At 41.3% G+C, this 26,505-nt stretch overlaps 1 protein-coding gene across 6 annotated transcripts in view; it reads left to right on the forward strand.

Annotated features, from left to right (window-relative positions):
- cpne4b (copine IVb) overlaps nt 1-11,588 on the forward strand; it is a 564,934-nt gene extending 553,346 nt beyond the window's left edge. For all 6 annotated transcript variants that reach the window (XM_072283307.1, XM_072283308.1, XM_072283309.1 and 3 more), the window contains 2 exons: nt 1,941-2,177; nt 11,082-11,588. In XM_072283307.1, coding sequence (XP_072139408.1) covers nt 1,941-2,177; nt 11,082-11,213 — 369 coding nt within the window. In that variant the 3' untranslated portion in view covers nt 11,214-11,588. The remainder of the gene's footprint in view (nt 1-1,940; nt 2,178-11,081) is intronic.
- The last annotated feature ends 14,917 nt before the right edge of the window (nt 11,589-26,505 follow it).

Consider the following 26,505-nt stretch of genomic DNA (forward strand, 5'->3'; position numbering starts at 1 on the left):
TATATACCCAGGGCCAGATGAGATTTCTCCAGGTAGGGAATAGCTGGAGCCTTGACAAAGTAAGTTAGCTATCAACGTGACTGTATTTCCCATCTTCAATTATGCTTGAAGGTTGTACCAAGCCATTTTTGAACCACTGCAGTCTTCTTGCTGAAGGTATTCACGTAACACTGTTGAGTAGGAAGGTGCAGGATTTAGGCAAGACAATAGTGAAGGAAAACTGATATTCTATTTGAGATCAGGATGCTGTGTGACCAGGGGGAACCTGTGGGTGTAAGTGCTTCCAAAGCACCTGAAGGTGGTAGAGATGACAGGTTTGGAAGATGATTTCACAGAATCCCTGGGAAGGTGATGTGGTTGGTGCACACTACAGCCTTGGTGGTCCAGTAGCAGCGACTTGGTGCCATTCATTTAATTTATGGAGGATGACACCAATCAACATACAAAAGAAAATAAGAAATGTGAGTCCATTTGACTCTGTGTTGCTCTGTCATTTAGTGACATTGTGGGTAGGCTTCTCCTCCCTCAGCATTACCAAGCTCAATCAAATCTCACCTATGGATCACCACAATGTTTAACCATCCACAGGCCTCCATTATGTAGAATTGCAAAGATTTATAACCATTTGAGTGAAGAAATTTGCCCTCCTCTCATTATTAAATGTCTGACCTCTTATTCGAGGATTGAGATCACTCTCTCTGGCAAGAGAAAACGTCCTCCTGGCATCTCCTGGTTAAAGCCCCTTAAAAGAACTCAGAGCACTTAATTTTCATTTCAGCCTGATAGAATTAGACAGAGTATATTCAAGTCTAATTCTCCAGCCCAGGTACCAGTCCATTCAATTTTTATTACAGTCCATCGAAAGCAACTATCCTGTGTTAAGTAAGAAGATGCTATTATCAAATAAGAAAATGGGACAGAAAGATTTCTACACTTTGTCTTATTTTAACTGCTGCATCTCTACACTCGGCCAAGTCCCCAGCAGGCTGGTAGAGTAAGCTGGGAGTGGTCACCCGTCTGAGTGCTACTGGTACCATGTAACCCAGTACTACTTGTCGCATGGTCGGGTGGTCGGTGACTAAACTGGCTCCCCCACCAGGCTTGCCTGGTGAGGAGGGTGGCTAGACACCCTGCAGGACGAAAAACAAGACCTGTCAAAGGGCGGATGAACCCTCTCGTTGGGTCAACGGCCATCTAGCAAACACATGCCGTGAAGCGTGGAAAGGGCATCCCTTGCATCAAAGCTTGGTCTGGCCATTCACTGCAACAGAACTTCCCCTAGCCGTCTTGGACCCCACCATGCCGCTGGATCCGGGAGGGGATGTCGAGAGGGTGGGTCTGGACCTGTGCAACCCCCTACTCACCTAAAATCCACTCACACACACGCTGTTCCTTTCAAACCCCACTAACTGACTGAAAGGAACCATCATCATCCTATGGGATGGATAGCCAGAGAGAGAGAGAGAGCTTTGATCTTCATACAATTATGTCAGTTTATAAAATATACATAATGTTTTGGCAGTGGGATAAAGTGGGACTCTCTCAATCTATATTAAATTAGCTTAATTTAACAATTCAAAATAACAGCTGGAACCATAAAGGACTTGGGAGGATTCTCTTGTAGATTGAAGAGAAGATTTTTCTCCGTGTGGAGCAAAGGGAAATATCATTCATTTTCTTTACAAACAGATGGACGATTATGAAGAAGAAACAAGTTAATTGCTACATTAAATGTTGCACAGAGATTAAATTTTTTAAATGCTGTGGGACTGAGAGTTTTGGAATATGTTGTCTAAAAAGATGGTGGAAGCAGATTCATTTGAAACTTTTAACAATATATTCACATGTGGGGTTAGGACTAATTGGATAAGAAACAGCAGAGGCATGATAGTCTCTGAATGTAATGCAACGTTCTATGATCTGTTTCTTTTGTTTAACAGCAATACTTTATCCTCCTGATACTGACGGATGGAGTGATTACAGACATGGCTGACACCAGAGATGCCATTGTCCATGCGTCTCACCTACCCATGTCAGTGATCATAGTGGGAGTTGGGAATGCTGACTTCAGTGACATGCAGATGCTGGACGGAGATGATGGCATTCTCCGATCTCCAAAGGGAGAACCAGTTCTACGAGACATTGTTCAATTTGTGCCATTCAGGAACTTCAAGCATGTAAGTAAGAAGTGGAGGCATCCACATGTAATCAAGTAAACTGTTGCTTAATGTTTTGGTAGGAAGAAAAAAATCTGCATTTCTGTAGCTTTTTTTTTCAATTCAACCTCAAAGTACTTCACAGGCAATAAAATATCTCTACAGTACAGATACTGCTAGAGTGTATGATCATGGCAGCCAACTTACATACAAACATCCTCCAAAAACACCAATGTGATATGGACCACATCATCTGTCTGATGATGTTGATTGAAGGTAATTATTGGCCAGGACCCCTGCTCTTCAGGGAATCTTTTTACATTCACTTCTGAAAGCCCTTCCATAGCACCACGTTGAAAGGTTTATGCTCTTAGAAGTTGTCCTTGGATCATTACCTTCAGAACTTAGGGAAGAGTGAAGTAGATTTCAGCTGAGGCATTAACAATGATATAATGCAATCTATAAATAGATGTGGTTTTGATTTATTAACTTTATAATTGCTCAGTTGTTCAGTGGGTTCAGGAAGTTGGGTGCAGCATTATAGTCATAGAATCACAGAACACTACAGCACAGAAATGGGCTGTTCAGCCCATCTAGTCCATGCCAAACTATTACTCTGTCAGACTCAATCAACTTGCACTCAGACCATAGCCCTTCATGGCTCTCCCATCCATGTACCTATCCAAATTTCTCTTAAATATTGAAACCAAACCCACATTCACCTCTTCTGCTGGCAGCTTATTCCACACCCTTAATATCCTCTGAGTAAAGAAGATCCCCATCATGTTCCCCTTCAACATTTCACCTTCCACCCTTAGCCTATGACCTCTAGTTCTCATCTCACCCAACCTCAGTGGAAAAATACTGCTTGCATTTACCCTATCTATAGACCTCATGATTTTTATACCTTTTTCAAATTTCTCATCGTTCTCCTATTCTCTAGGGAATAAAGTCATAAACTACTCAAACTTTCCCGATAACTCAATTCTCCAATTCATTCTTCTTACGTTATGTTAGTGAAGTAATAAAGGAGCATGGATTGTTTGTCCCTCTCCCATCAGGGAGGAGACTATGTAGCATCCACATCAAGACCACTAGGCTCAAAAACTGTTAGTACCCCCAAGCAGTAAGGCTAGACAACAGCTCCTCACACTAAACCACCACCACTACTTTATCATTTCCTGTCATTCACCTTATGTACAGACACTCCTGTGCCTAGCATTATTTTATGGACATACAAACAATCTATGAATTCTTAAGTATTTATATTTATTGTGATTTTTGTTATTGTGTTCTTTATCTTATTGTGTTTTTTGTTTTGCGCTGCATTGAATCCATAGCAACAATTATTTTGTTCTCCTTTTCTGGAAATAACATTAAACAATCTTGAATCTTCATCTTTGAATTTTAACATATACAGGTTGAGCATCCCTTATTCAAAATGCTTAGGGCTACAAGTGTTTCAGATTTTGGAACGCTTATATCTATATAATGAGATACCTTGGGGCTGGGACCCAAGTCTAAACACAAGATTCATTTACATTACATATACAGCTTATGTACAGGTGGTATGAAACTCAGAGTGAGCAGCCCGCAGTCAGAGCACAGTCCAACGTGATGGAGCTAGGTCCTTCACAGACTGTCAGAGTTGAATGGCCCCCTCTCCTGACCACATCTATTACCGAGTTCTAGCACTGCGATTGGCTTCTTACCTGCTATCCTTTTCAAACAACCGCCCGTTTCACAGCAATTACAAGGGGTGGTATTATGTAATATTTTAATATAATTTTATGCATGAAGCAATCAGTTCATCGTAAGACCCCGTTGCTTGTTTCATGATCAGCATACCATTAGGTGGCATATGTTCACTCTGACACTGATGAATCCATTCTTTCAATACACACTCAAGACCTTCACTTATTTTTCTTTATGCAATGTTTTTCTATTTTCCATTAAATTCTGTTCATCACATGTGGCATCACTTCTCAGAACTGTCTGTGGTGCACAGAGACCTACACATTGCCCAAGAACCTTCCCAGCACCTGGTGGAATTTTCCATTTGTGACTTCATGTCAGCACTTAAAAAACAATTCAGATTACAGAGGTTTTCGGATTTTGGGACTTTGGATGAGGGGTGGTACTCAACCTGTACCACCATTCAGACAAAACATCTAATGTTCCCAGCAGCTTTAAATAGTGGCCCCAAACATTTTAGTTGTGCAGCTATCCCTACCAAAAAACACTGCAAAAAAAAAAAATTAAATCAGAAAATGCTGGAGATGTTCAGCAGGTCAGGCAGCAATTGTAGAGAGTGAAACAGGATTAACATTTCAAAGTGATGACCTTTTCAGAACCAGAAACCACATATGTTTTAACTTGCAGAACACTGTGTGTGTGTGTGTGTGTGTGTGTGTGTGTGTGTGTGTGTGTGTGTGTGTGTGTTTGTTTTTGGATGGGGGCAGCTGACTTGAGAGAACAGAACTGCAGTCCAAAAGAGAGTGGTGAAATCTTGCTAATCATCGCTGATCAGTCTGGAGGAGGTGTAAATAGAAGCAAGAGAGATGACAGGGGAAAGAAAACACAACAATGCTACAACTGTAAGATATGTAACACTGCCATTGCTCGTAATCTGAAATTAAAACACACTAAAAAGCACTCAAAGGACAACATTAAAGGGGAAAAATGAGCAGGCTGATTATCTTGCAGCCCAAATGGCCAGTTCTGCTACAAACAGGCAAGGCTGGTTATCTGAAATTGCTAGATGTTAAGTCCCAACTACAGAAATGTTCCCAGACGGAAGATGAGTTGCTTTCTGTCTAGCCTTTGTTTGGCCACAAATGTACAGTGTAAGAGCCAAAAACAAAGAGATTAGAATGGGAGTGGGATGGAAAAGTAAAGCGACAGGCTACTTGCAGCTCAGGGTCACCCATGCAAACATAATGGAGGTTTTCTGAAAAGCAAACTCAGTCTGCATTTCCTTCTTCCAGTACTAAATTATGAGTACAATGCAGTGCAAATCAATTTGTGTTTCGTCTGGAAGGAGTGCTTGGATGTGTGGGAAAGGAAAAGAGCAATGTTGTTTTTCTTATAGTTGTACAGTAAGTGCCTTGAGAAGGAGAATGATTGGTGATGGAGATAGAGGAGTCAGAGAGTGGTCATAAAATGGCTTCTTCAGAATCTGGACATTGCTGGCGTACTCAGTATTTATTGCCCATCAGGAAGATGGTGTTGAGCCTTTCAAGACAACATTTAAGAATTAATCATATGGGGTAGGATGGGTCTATGGCCACATCTATGTCTTACGATTTAAAAATGGAAAATTTCATCCCCTCAGAGATATTACTGAATGAGATGGATTTTTTTGTAATCATTGTTACTAATTATCACCCCAAATTATTAACCTGAATCTAAATTCTGCTGCTGCCATCGAATATGAATTTCTGTCACCAGATTAGCAATCTAGGCCTCTGAATTACTAGTTAGGGAACCTAAATGCTGTGGTAGCTCCATAACCATGAGAAAGCAGGTTATCCTTTGTTGCATAGAGGACATCAATTCATACTGAATAATAGTATAGAGCCCTTAAAGCTCTGCCAATGATCTGCTACGAAGATATATGAGAATGAAATTTCAAGTTATTTCTTAAAAATAATTTCTTCAAATACAAGTTGTCTTATTGCGACTCCCATAGCATCTCAGAATCTAAGTGGTGTGATTCTTAGGGGAAATGGACATAGTAGGTAAATTATGGTGTTTGTAATCCTGTTGCCTTAACTAATGATCTATTAAGTTCAATTCATAACATGGCATCTGGCAAATCTAGAATCACTCAATAAAATAAATCACAATTAAATAATCAATAATAGGACATAGCTTCTTACTGAAAAGCCTCTGCATTTTGCCAATTCTCTTGTAAGAAAGAAAGGAATTGCAGTTTTTCTGTGTTTTCTTTCCCGTTGCCGATTGGTGAGTGGGCGAGATGTTACTTTTTTGAGTGAGGGAGGGGTTGGGTGTTTGAGGTTATTGTCGCTGGTTTTTTTTGCGTGCGAGGAGCTTGGGAGTTAGGTGTTTGATGGCTTTGTTGTCTGAGTGGGCGACCTGTTAGTTTTGTGCGAGGGCGAGGTTGGGGGTTTAGGAGTTTGATGTTTTAGCTGCTGTATCCGGGTGGGCAATCTGTTAGTTTTGTGCGAGGGAGAGGTTGGGGGGTTAGGGGTTCAATGTTTTAGCTGTTGTATCCCAGTGGTCAATCTGTTAGTTTTGTGCGAGGGAGAGGTTAGGGGTTTAGGAGTTTGATGTTTCAGCTGCTGTATCCGAGTGGGCGATCTGTTAGTTTTGTGTGAGGAAGAGGTTGGGGAGTTAGGGGTTCAATGTTTTAGCTGTTGTGACTAGTGGGGTACCGCAAGGCTCAGTGCTGGGACCCCAGTTGTTTACAATATATATTAATGACTTGGATGAGAGAATTAAATGCAGCATCGCCAAGTTTGCGGATGACACAAAGCTGGGCGGCAGTGTTAGCTGTGAGGAGGATGCTAAGAGGATGCAGGGTGACTTGGATAGGTTGGGTGAGTGGGCAAATTCATGGCAGATGCAATTTAATGTGGATAAATGTGAAGTTATTTACTTTGGTGGCAAAAATAGGAAAACAGATTATTATCTGAATGGTGGCCGATTAGGAAAAGGGGAGGTGCAACGAGACCTGGGTGTCATTATACACCAGTCATTGAAAGTGGGCATGCAGGTACAGCAGGCGGTGAAAAAGGCGAATGGTATGCTGGCATTTATAGCGAGAGGATTTGAGTACAGGAGCAGGGAGGTACTACTGCAGTTGTACAAGGCCTTGGTGAGACCACACCTGGAGTATTGTGTGAAGTTTTGGTCCCTTAATCTGAGGAAAGACATCCTTGCCATAGAGGGAGTACAAAGAAGGTTCTCCAGATTGATTCCTGGGATGGCAGGACTTTCATATGAAGAAAGACTGGATGAACTAGGCTTGTACTCGTTGGAATTTAGAAGATTGAGGGGGGATCTGATTGAAACGTATAAAATCCTAAAGGGATTGGACAGGCTAGATGCAGGAAGATTGTTCCCGATGTTGGGGAAGTCCAGAACAAGGGGCCACAGTTTGAGGATAAAGGGGAAGCCATTTAGGACTGAGATTAGGAAAAACTTCTTCACACAGACAGTGGTGAATCTGTGGAATTCTCTGCCACAGGAAACAGTTGAGGCCAGTTCATTGGCTATATTTAAGAGGGAGTTAGATATGGCCCTTGTGGCTACGGGGATCAGGGGGTATGGAGGGAAGGCTGGTGCAGGGTTCTGAGTTGGATGATCAGCCATGATCATAATAAATGGCGGTGCAGGCTTGAAGGGCCGAATGGCCTACTCCTGCACCTATTTTCTATGTTTCTATGTATCCGAGTGGGCAATCTGTTAGTTTTGTGCGAGGGAGCGGTTGGGGGGAGGGGTTTGCAAGTTTTGTTTACTTTTCATTTTTGTGTGGGGGAGGCCTCAACAACTTCCATCGTTTTACTGTATTTTATGGTTACCTAGAGAAGACAAATCTCAGAGTTGTATCCTACATGTATACTTTGATTAATAACATAAATAAATGAAAGAAGGAAAACTCTCTCTTCCCCTATGCTTTTTAAAGCTCATCTGACTACTTTCCTGAGGGCATTTGTGTTTGATGGTAATACATGGGAACAAACATAGTGACATATCATAGCCGGTACTTCACAGGAATCGTGATGGGCTGAGAATTCTGACCAATATATTGCTATACAAAACAACATTAACTTGTGAGAAATATGCCTTAGCTATAACCATCCCTACCTTAATCAACATGAACATAGATATTATGACTCAGATATTCAACACATACATGTTCCATTCCAGAGTCTTTAGCACAAAGATTTGGACCAACATTCCTAGTTGTGCATTGTTGGATGTCTTTTATTCCAGATTAGATAGAAAACCTAGGCCCTGTTTGCTCCCTTGAGTAGATGTAGAAGATTTTATTTTTTAAGGAACAGTAGGAGAGTTATCCCTGGTGTCCTGTTCAAATTTATTCCTTAATCTTCAGGAATGAATGATCTGGCCATTATCACATTGCTATTTTGGGGAGTTGGCTGTGCACTGTTTGACTGCTGTGCTGTCCTGAAATGAATGCAAAGGACAGCACAGAAAGTGCGAACTTCTTTTTCCACCATTTCTGAAACAGTGTTTGAATAGAAAATTATACAGAACGTTTTTTTTAAGGAATATACTGAAGCTCTTCAATAAACATCATTTAGAATAAAAATCCAAATGCAAACATTTTTTTTAACAGGACAGAAATGGGTGATAAACAAGAAAGAACACTCTGTTATCCTAAGTACCTTGTTCAGTTCTGAGAGTCTCCAGGGAATTAGATGGAATTCAGACCTTTGCTGGTTTGAATTACCACCATTTTCAGTGCTGGATACCAACCTTAAACAATCAAAAGTGATTTGAATTTCAGGCAGACAGCTCAGCAAGTTGATCTGTGCAAATTTCATAAGTGTCATTCATTTGGAATGAACATAATTTGATCAATGTGTAAAAACAACACAATTTTGAAGAACAGGTGAGCTCTTCTAATGAATGTTCAACATGTAATAATCTAGGTCTTTCTGTTTCAGAAATGTGGTTGTTTGTGCATCATGCTAAAACGTGGTGTCCATATCTTCTACTTGATAATGCAGATTAGTACTTCAGAAAGTGTTTGGCTGTAACTTGCAATGACTGGCATTAATGGAAGCCACAAGAGACACAAGGAGCTGCAGATGATGGTATATGGAAGACTCTGTGAAGGGATAGTTGACATTTTGGGTCAAGGCACTGCACCAGAGAGCAAGTTGATAAGTAGAACCAGGTGAGGAAGGATGGGTAGAGAAAGTGAACGAGACTGGGAGGTGATAACGGAGAGCTGCAGAAGATGGAATCTGATACGAAAGGAAGGTGATAAGTGGAACCAGATATGGGAGGGATAGTGGACAACTGAGAACATTAGGGGGAGTGGAAAGAGTAGAGCGAGTGGGCAGTAGACAGATGGGGAATGGAAAAGAAAATGGATAATGGGAGGCTGGAAGAGGTATGACTGGAAAGAAGTGTGTGTGAAACAATCTGAGTGAATCTAAAGAAATGAATTGAACAGAGGGTTGCAGGTTACCTGAAATTAGAGATTTCAAAGTTCGTGCTATTTGATATGGACTGTCTGGGTGGGATGTGAGGTGCAGTTCTTCTAGTTTTGTTTGGCCTCAGCCTGTCACGGAAGGAGGTCAAGGGCACGGCCGGGGGAGGAGGCCAAGGGCACAGTCAGGGAAGGAGATCAAGAGGTCATGGGCATGGCCGGGGAAGGAGGTCAAGGGGTCAAGGGCTCAGTTGGGGAAAGAGGCCAAGGGCACAGCCGGGGAAGGAGGTCAAGGGCACAGTCAGGGAAGGAGGTCAAGAGGTCAAGGGCACAGTCAGGCCACTGTGAGAATGGGGAAAGGAGTTCAAATAGCTTACAACTGGGAGGTCAAGATGGCCATGGCAGACAGAGCACAAGTGCTCGGCAAAGCGGTTTGCTCTTCAACTTATCGATGTAGAGGAGGCCTCACTGGGAACACCAAATGTGATAGACATGGTAGAGAAAGTGCATGTGAATCTGTGCCTCGTGGAAGAGCTGTTTGGGTCCCTGGATGGTGGTGAGGGATAGGCGTTGCACCACCTGTAGTTGCAGGGGACAGGGTGAATCAGGTAGAGAAAAGTCTCTGGAGAAAGGAGTGGGAAAGGGAAGGTGTGATGAGATCACGATACATTTGGTGGACATAATGAAGAAAATACTTCACATTCACCACAACAACATGATCCCACCACCAGACATTTCTTCCCCTCCCCACAGGGACCACTTTCTCTGTGACACCTGGTCCACCCATCCACCCTCCTCCCCTGCAACCCTAGCTGATGGAAACCTGCCCCTACACCTCTTCTCTCAACACCACCCATGGACCCTCCCAGGTGAGGCACAGCTTCACACGCACACCTTCCAGCCTTGTCTACTGGATTCAGTGCTCTCAATGAGGCCTTACATGGACGAAATCAAGCGCAGACAAGGCCACCACTTTACCATGCACTTGCACTATGTCTGCAAAGGCATCCTGAACTCTCTTCCCATGCTCACACCAATCTGTCTGTTCTTGGCCATCTCCACTGACAGGGTGAAGTTAAACATACCCTAGGACAGGCGTCCCGAACCTTTTTTATGCCATGGACCAATACCATTTGGCAAGGAGTCCATAGACCCTAGACTGGGAACACCTGCACTGAAGGAACTGCACCTCATATCCTTTTTTTTTGTGTGGGTAGTCTACAATCCAACGGCACGAACACTGAATTCTCTAATTTAAGGTAACCTGCTCCTCCCTTCTGCTCTTTTCTCTTTCTCTCCTGATTCACCCCGGCCCCCTTGCACACTCACTTCTTTCCAAACCCCAGTCCATGTTACCCAGTTTCTTGCCCCATCTCCGCCTTACTCCATATGCCAATCAGCCACAAACTGTACCCACTGGGACCTCTATCTGCTTCCTGCCCCCACCTGCCCATCAGCCCTCTCTTATTTGGTTCCACATCACCTATGTTGCTATCTCTACCCTCTCTCCTCTACTAGGCTCACAATGTCACCTCACCTGGATCCGACCATTGCTTGCCAGCTCCTAACTCCCCACTTTCTCTCAATCCTTTATATTGGCTCTCTGGCCTTTGCACCATGTCTTGGTGCAGGGTCTTGACTCAAACTGTTGACCAAACCTTTGCCTCTGGATGCTGAATGACTTTCTGTTTTCCTGCAGCTGCCTTCTGTTGTTAATTAAAATGACTGTCATTATTCCTAGACATAACAGAGTTATAATCTGTTTGTTCTTACAGGCGTCCCCTGCCGCTCTTGCGAAGAGTGTCCTTGCTGAGGTCCCTAACCAAGTGGTGGACTACTACAATGGGAAGTCAATTCCTCCAAAATGTCTGTCTGACTACGAGTCTTCCCGAACTGTCGGACCCTAATACTTTAGTAACCATTTACTTAGTGCAAATACTAATGTAGAGCACGTCACAGTGACTTTTAAAATGAATGAGAAGAAATGTTTTGCATGCTTAAACAACAAGGCCTGCATTCTTCAAAGCTGTTGTACTGTTAAGAAATTTTTACAAGACAAGACTACTTTGCATAAGAAACAGCATGTCGCCTTGAAATGTATCAGTATCTTTTTTTTATACAGGTTTATCTGGATTTTACTAAATTTCTTAATATTCTTACACTGTAAAACATTTTGGGACATTTATTGAAAGTTGAAAGAGAGCAGTATTGGCTCTGTTACTAATGATGGATTTTTCAAATCAGCAGTTGCATGGACTGTATTTTGCATGTCAGTAAATAAAAATGACAGTTTTCCAATTGTTGTCAGATCTTATGTGGAGCAGACCCTTCAAAAAATTAGTGAACAATGCGTTAATTCAGTACTGTTAGAAAGAGATCAAAATCTTACTGTGGGCATAAGGTTATAAGCGTTGACAGAAGCATTCAGAAATACAATGATCCTGTTGTACTCAGACCACCACACACAAAATGCTGGAGGAATTCAGCAGGACAGGCAGCATCCATGAAAATAAATAAACACTCAATGTTTTGGGGTGAGACCTTTCGTCAGGACTGGAAAGGAAGCAGCAAGATGCCAATATAAGGAGGTGGTGGGAGGGGAAGCAGGACAAGCTAGAAAGTGATGGGTGAAGCCAAGTGAGTGGGAGAGGTGCCATAAGTAAGAAGCTGTGAGGTGATAAGAAGAAAAGACAAAGGGTTGGATAAGAAGGAATCTGTTGGGAAAGGACAGCGAATCATGGGAGAAACGGATGGAGAAGGGGCACCAGGGGGAGGTGAAAGGCAGGTGATGAGACCAGGTAAGAGGCTAGAGCAGGGAATTGAAGAAGATGGAAGGGGGAAAGGGTTAAAAGTTATTGGAAGTTGGAGAAATTGACGTTCATGCCATCAGGTTGGAGGTTACCTAGATGGAATGTGAGGTGTTGGCCCTCCAACCTGAGAGTGGCCTCATCATGGCAGAAGAGAAGCCATGGACCAACATGCCGGAATGGGAAATGGGAATTGCAAATGAAATGGCTGGCCATTGGGAAATTCCACTGTTTGCGGATAGAGCTGAGGTGCTTGACAAACCAGTTCCCCAAACTACATTGGAGAAAGTGGGAGGAGCAGAAAGAAAAATTGTTGAAGGTGAGGGCTAGTTCTGCCAGACAGAGGAGGGAGAATTGTTGTTTGACAAGAAAGAAGCAGAGAGCTTCAAAGTTTGCTTGATGGGGGATAGATAGGGATTTGACTCAGACCACTATAATTTCACTCCAGGATTGAATACGATAGCTTGGTAATTGTTTTTATATCCAGAGATTCACTTTAAAAGATGCAATAAATCATCTGACACAAATGCTTGGCAATCTTATGTAACACACACAAAATGCTGGAGGAACTTAGCAAGTCTGGCAGCAGCTATGGAGGGAAATAAACAGTCACTATTTTGGCCAAAAATGTCAGCTGTTTTATTTCCTTCCACAATGCTGTCTAACCTCTGAGTTCTCCAGCATTTTGTGTGTAGATAATTTTTTTAACAGTTCTCTAAAATCTTAAAACGTGCAACAGAATCACCACAAGCCATATGCACAATTTCAGTGGATTAAGTGGTAGGTTAGGGGGTACTACATTTCTTTCTTGACAGGAAGGTTATAGATTCCAGTGTCACTCCAGTAAATAGAACATAAAAATCCAGACTGACACTCTAGTATTACACTTTTGGTGGTTCTATATTCTGGATGAACATTTAATCAGAGACTATATACTTAAGGAGTGAAACCTGAGAAATACAAGGGGAAAAAAGCTTCAAATCCTTGAAATTTAATAATTTCATGGCTAACCTTTGACTTCAGCACCACTATAATCCTAGTTTCCTTAATTCCAAACCAAAACACACTGTCTTGAACATGCTCCCAAGTTTCTTTGCACCCTTTCTAGATGAATACATCTTTTCATGGTTAAGGAGACTAAAACTGCAGATAATCCAAGATACTGTGTAGATTTAGTAAAACTCTACTGTAATATTCCAATCCTTTTACACTAAAGGCTCATGTTTAAAGAAAAAGCATTGATAAAACACAATTGCCATTTCATGGAACCACAGCTTGGCTTTAAGTACATATTGTGATATTCACTTACCTTGTTATCACATTGGTGATACCAGATTCCGGCCATTTCCATGTTGCAGATGCTAGTTCGTAGTTCTCTCTGAAAACAGCAAAGTTCAATGTACTATTTTTCATAATGTGGGGATCATTCTCAATTCTCTAAATTCTGGAAGACAAAACCCAATGCACTCACTGTCATAGTAGCCACATCTACTGAAAAACAAGGATATAGACCATCAGAAACAGAAGATTTTACAGTTTTAGCCCAATTATTTCTCAAGTACTTTTATTAAAACACATTTATTTAAACTCTTTGCTCTCATTAAAGGCTAGGTCTTGTACTATTTCTGGAATTTATTTCTTTATTTATTGAGCTGCAGTGTGGTATAGGCCTTCTGGCCCTTCGAGCCACACCACCCAGCAATCCCCCGATTTAATTCTAGCCTAATAATGGACAATTTAAAATGAGCAATTAACCTAACAACTGGTACATTCTTGGACTGTGGGACGAGACCCCGGCAGTCACACCAAGAATGTACAAATTCCTTACAGGTATCAGCATGATTTTTATTTCTGCCTTGACTGTGAAGATAGATGCATAACATTAGTTTAAAGATTCTACCGTTTTCTTATTACAACTTCAAAGAGCAAGGCAGCCAAGCCATCTGTCCTTTCATCAATTATCATTTAACAAGCAAATTACCTGAAAATTATTACATCAGTGACTGTGGATCTTGCTGTGCCTAAAATCTAGCTCTGCTTGCAATTGCCAAAGAGTGAGAATATTTCAAAAATTATCTCACTGATGCAAAGCAATTTGCAACATCATCAGGTTGAAAAATTCTCTATTGAAATGCAAGGCTTTCTTTTAATGCAAACACGAGGAAATCTGCAGATGCTGGAAATTCAAGCAACGCACACAAAACGCAGGTGGAACTCAGCAGGCCAAGCAGCATCCATAGGAAGAGGTACAGTCGATGTTTCGGGCTGAGACCCTTTGTCAGGACTAACTGGAAAAAGAGATAGTAAGAGATTTGAAAGTGGGAGGGAGAGGGGGAGACCTGAAATGATAGGAGAAGACAGGAGGGGGAGGGATGGAGCTCAGAGCTGGAAAGTTGATTGACAAAAGGGATACAAGGCTGGAGAACGGAGAGGATCATGGGACGGGAGGCCTAGGGAGAAAGAAAGGGGGAGGGGAGCCCAGAGGAAGATGGAGAGCACCAAACTATCTCTTCTTTCCATTAGTCCTGACGAAGGGTTTCAGCCTGAAACGTCGACTGTACCTCTTCCAATAGATGCTGCCTGGCCTGCTGTGTTCCACCAGTGTTTTGTGTTGTGATGCTTTTTTTTTTAACAGTCTTTTTGGGCTACATCATATTGGTAACAAGGTTCCACACAGAAATGCCTCCTTTTCAGTTATTCGAATGAATTGAGTACAAGTTTTCTGTGCAAAAGTGAAAGCTGAGCAAAAGTTAGTGCAAGTCTGGAATTCTCTTCTTCAGAAGTCAATAAAAGTTGCATTAATATTTAATCCACAGTTGGTATATTTTTATAAATCCATTGAGAAGGAGAATGAATATTAAGTTAGGTCACAGATCAGACACACTACCTGAATCTGGAAACCTGAAATAAAACAAGCTGCCGGGATTAATTATGTCTCCCTCTAAACTGAGATATAATTAGAATTTCATGTAGGGAACTAACTGATCTTAATCATCTACTTCTCCAAAAAGTCACTGATCAGAAATGTTGTTTCCCTCTCCGCAAATACTATCTGACCTACTGAAAATTTCTATAATTTTTTTGTCTCACTATTCCTGTCTCTAGAAATATAGAAAACCTACAGCACAATACAGGCCCTTCAGCCCACAAAGCTGTGCTGAACATGTCCTTACCTTACAAAACCTAGGGTTACCCATAGCCCTCTATATTTCTAAGCTCCATGCACCTATCCAGGAGTCTCTTAAAAGACCCTATCGTATCCGCCTCCACCGCTGTCGCCGGCAGCTCATTCCATGCACTCGCTACTTGCTGCATAAAAAACTTAACCCTGACATCTCCTCTGTACCTACTTCCAAGCACCTTAAAACTGTGCCCTCGCATGCTAGTCATTTCTGCCCTGGGAAAAAGCCTCTTACTATCCACACGATCAATGCCTCTCATCATCTTATATACCTCTAATCCTCTGTCTCTCCAAGGAGAAAAGACCGAGTTCACTCAACCTACTCTTATAAGGCATGCTCTCCAATCCAGGCAGCATCCTTGAAAATCTCCACTGCACCCTTTCTATGGTTTCCACACCCTTCCTGTAGTGAGGCAACCAGAACTGATCAAAGCACTCCAAGTAGGTTCTGACCAGGGTCCTATATAGCTGCAACATTACCTCTCTGCTCCTAAACTCAATCCAGCGATTGAGGAAGGCCAATGCACCGTATGCTTTCTTAACCACAGGGTCAACCTGCACAGCAGCTTTGAGTGTCCTATGGACTCAGACCCCAAGAAAGCTCTGATCCTCCACACTGCCAAGAGTCTTAACATTAATACTATATTCTGTCATCACATTTGACCTGCCAAAATGAACCACTTCACACTTATCTGGGTTGAACTGCATCTGCCATTTCTCAGCTCAGTTTTGCATCCTATCAATGCCCGCTGTAACCTCTGACAGCCCTCCACACTACAACACCCCCAACCTCTGTGTCTTCAGCAAATTTACTAACCCATCCCTCCACTTATAAAAACCACTAAGAGTAGGGGTCCCAGAACAGATCCCTGAGGCACACCAATGGTCACCAACCTCCATACAGAATATGACCCGTATACAACCACTCTTTGCTTTCTGTGGGTAAGCCAGTTTTGGATCCACAAAGCAGTGTCCCCTTGGATCCCATGCCTCCTTACTTTCTCAATGAGTCTTGCATGGGGTACCTTAACAAATGCCTTGCTGACATCCACATAGACTACATCTACTGCTCTACCTTCAACAATGTGTTTAGTCACATCCTCAAGAAATTCAATCAGGTTCGTAAGGCATGACCTGCCTTTGACAAAGCCATGCTGACTATTCCTAATCATATTATGCCTCACCAAATGTTCATAAATCCTGCCTCTCAGGATCTTCTCCATTAACTTACCAACCACTGAAGTAAGACTCACTGGTCTATAATTTCCTGGGCTATCTCTACTCCTGTTCTTGAATAACAACTTGCACAACCTTTCAAACCTCAGAACCTCTTCTGTCCCCATTGATGATGCAAAGATCATCGCCAGAGGCTTAGCAATCTCCTCCCTCACCTTCCACAGTAGTCTGGGGTACATCTCGTCCGGTCCTGGTGACTTATCCAACTTGATGCTTTCCAAAACCTCCAGCACATCCTCTTTCTTCATATCTGTATGCTCAAGCTTTTCAGTCCACGGTAAGTCATCCCTACAATCGCCAAGATCCCTTCCTGTAGTGAATACTGAAGCAAAGTATTCATTAAGTACCTCTGCTATCTCCTCCGGCTCCATACACACTTTTCAATTGTCACACTTGATTGGTCCTATTCTCTCACATCTTATTCTCTTGCTCTTCATGTACTTGTAGAAGGGTTTTCTTAATCCTGTCCACCAAGGCTTTCTCATGGCCCCTATTGGCTCTCCTAATTTCATTCTTAAGCTCTTTCCTAGCCTTATAATCTTCTAAATCTCTATCATTGCCTAGTGTTTTGAACCTTTCATAAGCTCTTCTTTTCTTCTTGCTAGATTTACAACAGCCTTTGTACACCATGGTTCCTGTACCCTACCATCCTTATCCTGTCTCACTGGAACATACTTATGCAGAACTCCAAGCAAATATCCCCTAAATATTTGCCACGTTTCTTCCGTACATTTCCTTGAGAACATCTGTTCCCAATTTATGCTTCCATAAATTAGGTCTCCGATCATGTTTTCTTTGTGTTGAACAAGCAATTGTAGTATACTTGAAGCACTTAAGTTACATAATTCCTGTTTTAGAGCATAAGACATAGGAACCCGTTTCCTTCTTTCGCCCCGTAACTTTTCACACCCTGACTTATCAAGAATCTATCAACCTCTGCCTTAAATACACTCAATGATCTGGCTGCCACAGCTACCTGTAGCAATGAATTCTACAGAGTCATGACCCGATGGCTAAAGAAATTCCTCCTCATCCCTGTTTTAATGGACATCCCTCTATTCTGAGGTTGTGCCTTCTGGTCCTAGACTCCCCCACTATAGGAATCATCCTCTCTACATCCACTCTATCTAGGACTTCTGACTTTCGAAAAGTTTCAGTGAGATTCCTCCCTCATTATTCTAAATTCCAGTGAGTACAGGCCCAAAGCAATCAAACTCCTCCTACAATTAGCCTTTCAATCCCAGAATCATTTTGTGGTATGTAAAGATTCTTTTCCCAGTAAGTGATGTGCTCACATTAGGCTGAAACCATCTTATAAAACAAACTTTTCTCTGCGATACCAGAATGCGTTAGGGACAGTAAGGGGAGTTTATAGTGTGAGTTAATTTCAATCATAATCAGATTTAATATCACTGGCATACAGTATGTCATGAAATCTCTTGTCTTGCAACAGCAGTGCAGTGAAATAGATAATAACAGAAAACCAGCAAATTACAATAAGAAAAAATATATAAAATAAATTAAATAAGTCGTGCAAAAACAGTGCAAAACAGTGAGGGAGTGTACATGAGTTCATTGTCATTTAGAACTCTGATGGCAGAGGGGAAGAAGCTGGCCCTAAAATGTTGAGTGTGTGAGTGAGAACATTTCAGAAAGGCTTGTAGCTCAACGATTTTTGACTTGAGATGTAATTTAAGAAATAATGAGGAAAATTAAACATTAGGAAATATAGCTTGTGTAGTGGCTGGAAACCCACACCAACAAAATGATGCAAATTGGAGCCATGCCAACTTTTTGCAAGGCTGTGTAGGAGCATTTTATTTTACATTTACAGCTTCAAGAGTTTCTCAAGAAGCAGGATCAACTGTTAATGTTAATGTTCTCAGGAAGCGGGAACTAAGCACAAGGTTTACTCATTTCTGTGCTGAACTGAAGCTGTGGTCTTCAACTAACAGGCTCCTGGATCGGCTGCAGTGATAACTGGCTTCGTGGCTGTGGACTCACTTTTGTGAACCTCAGTTTGGAATGCTATTTGCTTACTTTTATTGTTTGCATGATTTGTTTCTTTTCTGCACATTGAGTTTTGACACTTTTTTTAATGGGTTCTATTGGCTGTCTTTGTTTTGTGGCTGCATATAAGGAAATGAATCTCAAGGTTGTATATAGTATACAAACTTTTATAACAAATGTGCTTTGAACTTTGAACTTGAATTCATATGATCTTCCACAATGGCAGAAATACTGAAAGTGGGTCTGCCATTTCAAGTCAATGTAATCCTCAAGCCATGACTGCGATTCTAAGATAATTTTATTTTTGGAACTGGTTCCCTCATACTCATACCCTTTAAACCTAAATGAAAGAGGTATGAAGAGCAGGGAGACATCCATTCCTTCAGTGAAATTGCAATAGCTTACCTCAGTCAGAGACTCAACAGCGGCTCAGGAAAGAACAGAACTTAAACACTGTTCATCTTTCTGTTAATACCTGCTCTTGAAGTCTGGATAAATGTAATTTCTCCAGTGTGCTGTTCCAATTTCACAGCAATGATGCCTACTGTGCGTTGTGTCCAAACCAATATGACCACTGTTCATCCAGAAACCTCCATGGGTGAACCTATTAAGATCGGAGACATCAGGGATTCAATCTCATTCGTGCACATACAATTGCTAATCACATTTCGCGATCAGTTTTCCTCCTCAAATCAAATATGAAGGAGTTAAAAAATGTGCTAACAATGAATATAGACATTCTAATATTGCATGGAGGTAATCTAATCATGACTATTAAAAACTCAAAATGGAAAGCGGGTGATGGTTCAATAAAAAATTATTGTGTGGGCCAATCACAAAAATGATGCTGATTGCAAGCCTGCCTGATTAAATGGGGCTGAAATTACTTTTTTGATACCTTAAAATAGATCATTTATTTTTGAAACAAATACCTCAACAGATCCATGAGAAGAATTTTAATCAGATTTTGGAGAAAGTCCATTTACCAAAACCATTACAAGGACACTAGCAGTCACCAAAAATCAATCTCTGTAAACTGAATTGAAAAGCCACACATTTCTCTTGTGACAACTTTTCTTCCTCTTGGAAGGAATTCAATTGTGTTAAAATAGGGAGGAGGGCAAGATAAAATGAATAAGAAGGACCTACCCTTCTTAGCAGTAAAATCAATCCCAGGATAAATAGTCTTAATGTAATTTAAAGGAATAAACAAAGCTTCTGGGGACAAGTTTTCACCTGTAGGGTGTTAGGATCTGAGACTTGCTTCTTGGAAGTTGATGGAGGTAGAACCTGTCAGCACATTTAGCACTGAGATGAGAAAAAAAATCATTATTTTTAATCATTAAATCATTATGAGGAATTTTTAGAATCTTCTACCCCAAAGGGCTATGGGTGTTTGGTTATTAAGTAATATTCACAGCTGAAACCAATGGTCATGAAAATTGTGGACTTGAAGTGGAGGACCAGTGGCATCCATACTGAATTGTGGAACGAGCTCAAAGGACAATAGCTGACTAATGTTCTTGAGTTCTTATATAACAGATACCATTTAAAAATATTCAGGGTGTTATCCAGCTTCTAGTTTAATATTTATCTTCTCTTTCCCCTACCCAATCACTAAAGCAAATTATCTGGTTCATCACCAGATTACAGAGCAATGCTGAGACAAACTGCTGTTTCCTTAATCACAAAAGTGACAATACTTCAAAAAGTAAAAGTTCTTTTCTACTTTCTTCATATTTCTCGAGTGTCTTGATAACTTCAGCTTCCTAAATCTTATGTAAGCTTACTTTTCTTTTTTGACTCATCATCCCGTATCTCTTGTCCTCTTCGGTGCCTGAGCCATGCCATCCTTTTCTTGCATCCTTGCAGCAACATGCTGGTCCTGAACGCTAAATAACTGACCTTTAAATGACTGCCACATGCTAGATATAGATTTAACCACAAACAGCTACTCCCAATCTATTTTGTCCAGTTGCTGCCTAACACTTTTGCAATGAGCCTTGCCCCTATCTACCCCTTTCACTCGGTGATCAGTCTTATCCTCATCCATAACTCCCTAAAAATATACAGAATTATGGTCACCCATTAAAACCTTACCTAGCCAAACTCATTTGCCAACACTGGATCTTGAATGGCACCTCTCCCGAGTGGACTATATACATATTATTTCAAGAAATCCTTCTGGAGGCACCTAATAAGTTCTGCCCCATCTAATCCCTTATCAAGTAGTGAGACCATGGAAACTGTACCGATTGAAAAGGAGGAGGTGCTTGCTGTCTTGAGGAAGATTAAAGTGGATAAATCCCCGGGAGCTGACAGAGTGTTCCCTCGGACCTTGAAGGAGACTAGTGTTGAAATTGTGGGGGCCCTGGCAGAAATATTTAGAATGTCGCTGTCTACGGGTGAAGTGCCGGAGGATTGGAGAGTGGCTCATGTTGTTCCATTGTTTAAAAAAGGATCGAAAAGTAATCCGGGAAGTTATAGGCCGGTGAGTTTAACGTTAGTAATAGGTAAGTTATTGGAGGGAGTACTAAGAGACAGAATCTACAAGCATTTGGATAGACAGTGGCTTATTAGGGAGAGTCAACATGGCTTTGTGCGTGGTAGATCATGTTTGACCAATCTGTTGGAGTTTTTCGAGGAGGTTACCAGGAAAGTGGATGAAGGGAAGGCAGTGGATATTGTCTACATGGACTTCAGTAAGGCCTTTGACAAGGTCCCGCATGGGAGGTTAGTTAGGAAAATTCAGTCGCTAGGTATACATGGAGAGGTGGTAAATTGGATTAGACATTGGCTCGATGGAAGAAGCCAGAGAGTGGTGGTAGAGAATTGCTTCTCTGAGTGGAGGCCTGGGACTAGTGGTGTGCCACAGGGATCAGTGCTGGGTCCATTGTTATTTGTCATCTATATCAATGATCTGGATGATAATGTGGTAAATTGGATCAGCAAGTTTGCTGATGATACAAAGATTGGAGGTGTAGTAGACAGTGAGGAAGGTTTTCAGAGCCTGCAGAGGGACTTGGACCAGCTGGAAAAATGGGCTGAAAAATGGCAGATGGAGTTTAATACTGACAAGTGTGAGGTATTGCACGTTGGAAGGACAAACCAACGTAGAACATACAGGGTTAATGGTAAGGCACTGAGGAGTGCAGTGGAACAGAGGGATCTGGGAATACAGATACAAAATTCCCTAAAAGTGTCATCACAGGTAGATAAGGTCGTAAAGAGAGCTTTTGGTACATTGGCCTTTATTAATCGAAGTATTGAGTATAAGAGCTGGAATGTTATGATGAGGTTGCATAAGGCATTGGTGAGGCCGAATCTGGAGTATTGTGTTCAGTTTTGGTCACCAAATTACAGGAAGGATATAAATAAGGTTGAAAGAGTGCAGAGAAGGTTTACAAGGATGTTGCCGGGACTTGAGAAACTCAGTTACAGAGAAAGGTTGAATAGGTTAGGACTTTATTCCCTGGAGCGTAGAAGAATGAGGGGAGATTTGATAGAGGTATATAAAATTATGATGGGTATAGATAGAGTGAATGCAAGCAGGCTTTTTCCACTGAGGCAGGGGGAGAAAAAAACCAGAGGACATGGGTTAAGGGTGAGGGGGGAAAAGTTTAAAGGGAACATTAGGGCGGGCTTCTTCACACAGAGAGTGGTGGGAGTATGGAATGAGCTGCCAGACGAGGTGGTAAATGCGGGTTCTTTTTTAACATTTAAGAATAAATTGGACAGATACATGGATGGGAGGTGTATGGAGGGATATGGTCCGTGTGCAGGTCAGTGGGACTAGGCAGAAAATGGTTCGGCACAGCCAAGAAGGGCCAAAGGGCCTGTTTCTGTGCTGTAGTTTCTATGGTTCTATGGTTCTATGGTAATCAATTAAGAGGTCTTTGTCAATATTGGGAGTCAAAATCACCCACAACAATAATACTGTTGCTTTTGAATCCTTTCATGAAATCCTTGTATATGTTCTTCTATCTTCAAAGTTCAAAGTAAAATTTATTATCGGAGTACATGCACGTCACCACGTACAACCCTGAGATTCTTCACCTGCGGGCAACCTTGCAAATCTATTGAACAGTAACTGTAAAAAGGATCAATGCAAACACAAATATAAATAAATACCAATAAATAACGAGTCTGAAATAACAAGATAAAGATTCTTTAAAGTGAGACCATCGGTTGCAGCAACACCAGAAATAGAATGAGTATAGTAATCTCCTTTTGTCCTAAAGCCTGATGGTTGAGAAACTGTTCTTGAACCTGGTGATGTGTGTCCTAAAGTCACCTGTACCTTCTACCTGATGGCAACAGTGGGAAAGGAGCATGGCCTGGGTGCGATGATCTTTGATGCTGCTTTTCTATGGCAATGTTTCATATAGATGTGCTCAATGGTTGAGAGAGTTTTACCTGTGACACAGTGTGTCAAACCCACTACCTTGTGTAGGAGTTTCCGCTCAAAGACATTGGTGTTCCCACACCAGGCCATAATGCAGCCAGTCAGTATAGTTTGCCTAGGTTTTTGATGACATGCTGAATCTCCGCAGATTCCTGAGGAAGTAGAGGTGCTGCCATGCTTTCTTTACAACTATATTTATATGCTGGGCCCAGGACAGGTCCTCTGAGAGAGTGACACCCAGGATTTTAAAGTAACTGACCATCTCCACCTCTGATGATGAGTACTGGCTCATGGAGCTCTGGTCCATGCTCTGACTATTGGGAGGTTTAGGGTGGTATGATAGTGTAGTGGTTAGAGTAATACTTTACAGTGCAAGCTGTAAGATCAAGTTCCAATTCCTGCTGCTGTCCTTACAATAAGATCCATCATAGTGATTATACTTTTCTTATTCCTGCCTTCTCCCCATTTGGTCTTTCTGGATGAACTGTCCAAAGTTCCATCTCTTAGTGCAACACTGAGTTTCCCCTTAATCAGTAGTACAACCTCCCCCGGTTCTGCTACGCTTACATCCTTCTCTGTCACATTAAAAATATCTGCACCCTGGAAATGTCACTGCCCGTCCTGCCCTTCCCTCAATCATTTCTATAATGATGACAATATCATAATTCCATGTACTAATCAGGCTTTAGGCTCAGTTGCCTTATCTGTTAACTCATTGCATTGAAATAAGTACATTCAGACCATCGCTCCTAATGTTCATTATCTAGGCCCTTGCCTGTTTCTGATATTTAACGTACTTGGCTTAATCACTACCTTCTCCTAAGTCACATCACCTGCTAACTTACTGCTCTGGTTGCCACCACATCAGCTCCTGCCATACTAACTTAAACCCTCCCAAGCAGTACTAGGAAACTCTCGGCAAGAATCTTGGTGCCTCTACAGCTTAGGGATCCTTCTTGAACAATAAACTCAAATCTTTTTTTCTTAAGGGGGTTGCAAATGGATCTATTATACAAAAAGAGTGAAGCAAGAGACTCTGCAGATGCTGGGAATCTGGAACAATGCACACAAAATGCTGGAGGAACACAGCATTGGTGTTGATGAGGGTCTTAGTCCAAAACATTGACTGTTCATTTCCCTCTATAGATGTTGCTGAACCTGATGAGTTCCTCCAGTATCTTGTGTGCGATGCAAAAGAGAAGTCTTTCCTCAGCACCTGCTTCTACCATCAAATAGATTTCTCAGAGAGTAGAAAAATCATAGCTGTCTTATCAAACTTTCAGCTGGCTACATCTCTGGAGGCACTAGCAGTGAAATAAGAAAGGAAACTTAAAATATATAATGGACAGGTTTACCTTATAGAGTATTCCAATCATGCTCCAACTGCTGTACGTATTCAATATCTTCAAATGAGCTCAATTTGATTAAACATGATTCTTAGCACAGCCAGAAACACTTGAGATTTTTTTTTTCAGGCATACTAAGCACAGCAATAAATAGTAATCAGAACAAGAACTGCAGCTGCTGAAAATCTGAAATAAAATCACAAAATTCTGGAACTACTCAGCAGAAAATGCACCAACTTGAAACGATAAACATTTTTTCTCTCTGTGCAATAAACATTATGAAAAAATGGAGAAAGGACAATATTAGTCAGGAGTATCTACAGCATGGTGTCCAGTTTTACTAAAGCACTAACAAATGACAAAAATACATTGCTTCAGAAATAGCTTTACTATGTTTTACTCATGTATTGCTCATATGCTTTAACAGCTACTATAAAATTCACACCCTTTCATTGCAAAATTCTCAAATTAGTATTGCCACATTTGCTTGTGCTAAACTGTGGCAATTGTTGTTTTGACTTATTGAAAGTTTTTACAGCTATTAATGCTTACCTTAGCATCCAACCAATGCCAAAAAGTTAACACCACAATAAAACCGGCACTCTTCCAACTACTGGGAAGAGTTGATCCTTAAACAGGATGAATCACTTAGGATATTAGAAGTTCCTTCAGGAAACATGTTCTTTGTTCAAAGGGGCACATATATCTTCCAGGTCTATAACCAGGCCTTTCTAGCAAGGGGCTGCAATGGAAGCCTTTGAAAGGCTAATACTGCATGTGTGCCATCTATAAATGCCCGATCTTTGGGAAAGACAACAATTCTAATGAACTTTGATCCCTATTCAGACTGCTCCAATGGGATGAAGGAAAGGTTGGGCTTGGATGAATGCATAATACAAAAGAGAGCCATAAACTGTGAGAATTAACAATGATCAACAGCAGCAGCCTGGAAGAATCCCGAGGCTACGGAACCGAGAGTGCTCTTGACCTTAACCCTGACTTTGATAAACAATGTGGTCCCAGCAGGCGTGGAAGGCTGTATTTGAGGTCCCAGGAGATCACAGAGCTCAGTGAGAGAAAAAGAATGCAGTTGAAGTGTTAACCCTTTAAATTTCATAGATTTTAAAGGAGAGAAGTAAATAAAACCTGGTCATTATATGAATAAATTAGAAACATCAGTTTTTAGATAGTGACATTGAAAGTCGCACTGGATCTGAAGTTTTGTCATTGTAGTACCTTGATATCATTTGTGGACAAAGGTGTTAATGCAAATGAAAATTCTGCCACAAAGTCTTCGGATGAGCTTCCCAATAGATTCAAAGACCCCCCAGAAATAGACATAATATTGCTGTATTTCAATTGCATAGCACCATTTTTTCCAGAAGTCTGCAAAGGTATTTCTAAGCCATTTTATTTCAGCATATTTCAACGTATTCACCAAATTTAATTCTCAAAGCTTTTACCACCTGACTGCATAGTCTGTGGTGATCAAAGGGACTGCAGATGAGCTGAGCTGAGGGTTCCTGTCATCCGCCAGTCATCATAATATACACCTATCAATTATTGAGATATCCCCAAAGTGAAGTCCCCGCAGACTGGGGTAGAATCCCAAAGATAGGACTAACAATTTTAATCATGCAATGGAAAAGTAAACCTATGAAGGAACAAACTTTAAAGAAAGTTCTCTAACTTGTCTATCATTGCACAGGCCACCAGTTTTGGATTACCTCAGTTCTGGGTAGTGTGGAGTAAGCGTCCTGGCAAAGGGTTCCTTGTAATAGTAAACACAAAATACTCTGCAGATGCTGGGGTCAAAGCAACACTCACAACACACTGGAGGAACTCAGCAGGTCGGGCAACATCCGTGGAAACGATCAGTCAACGTTTCGGGCCGGAACCCTTTCCTGACGAAGGATCTACAACACTAATTAAATGTAGTATTCCAGCACTGTAAATGCCAATTCATTGTTGTCAGTTCATTATTTTATTTATGTTGTTTGAGTAAATGTAGATGATAAATTTAACCTTCTAGTTATTGATTACCAGACTAAAGTAATATAGCATGGAGAACTTTTATAACTCTGTTTGCACCTGATGAGCAGCACAATTGGAATTGCAAATACAAATAATTTAAGACTTTTTATTGATATTTGCTGAAATAGCTTTAATTGAGGATGCAGTCCCAAATAACTGGATTTAACAACTGCTATAAAT

Source organism: Mobula birostris, chromosome 19 (assembly GCF_030028105.1).
Source record: "Mobula birostris isolate sMobBir1 chromosome 19, sMobBir1.hap1, whole genome shotgun sequence".
Taxonomy (NCBI): domain Eukaryota; kingdom Metazoa; phylum Chordata; class Chondrichthyes; order Myliobatiformes; family Myliobatidae; genus Mobula; species Mobula birostris.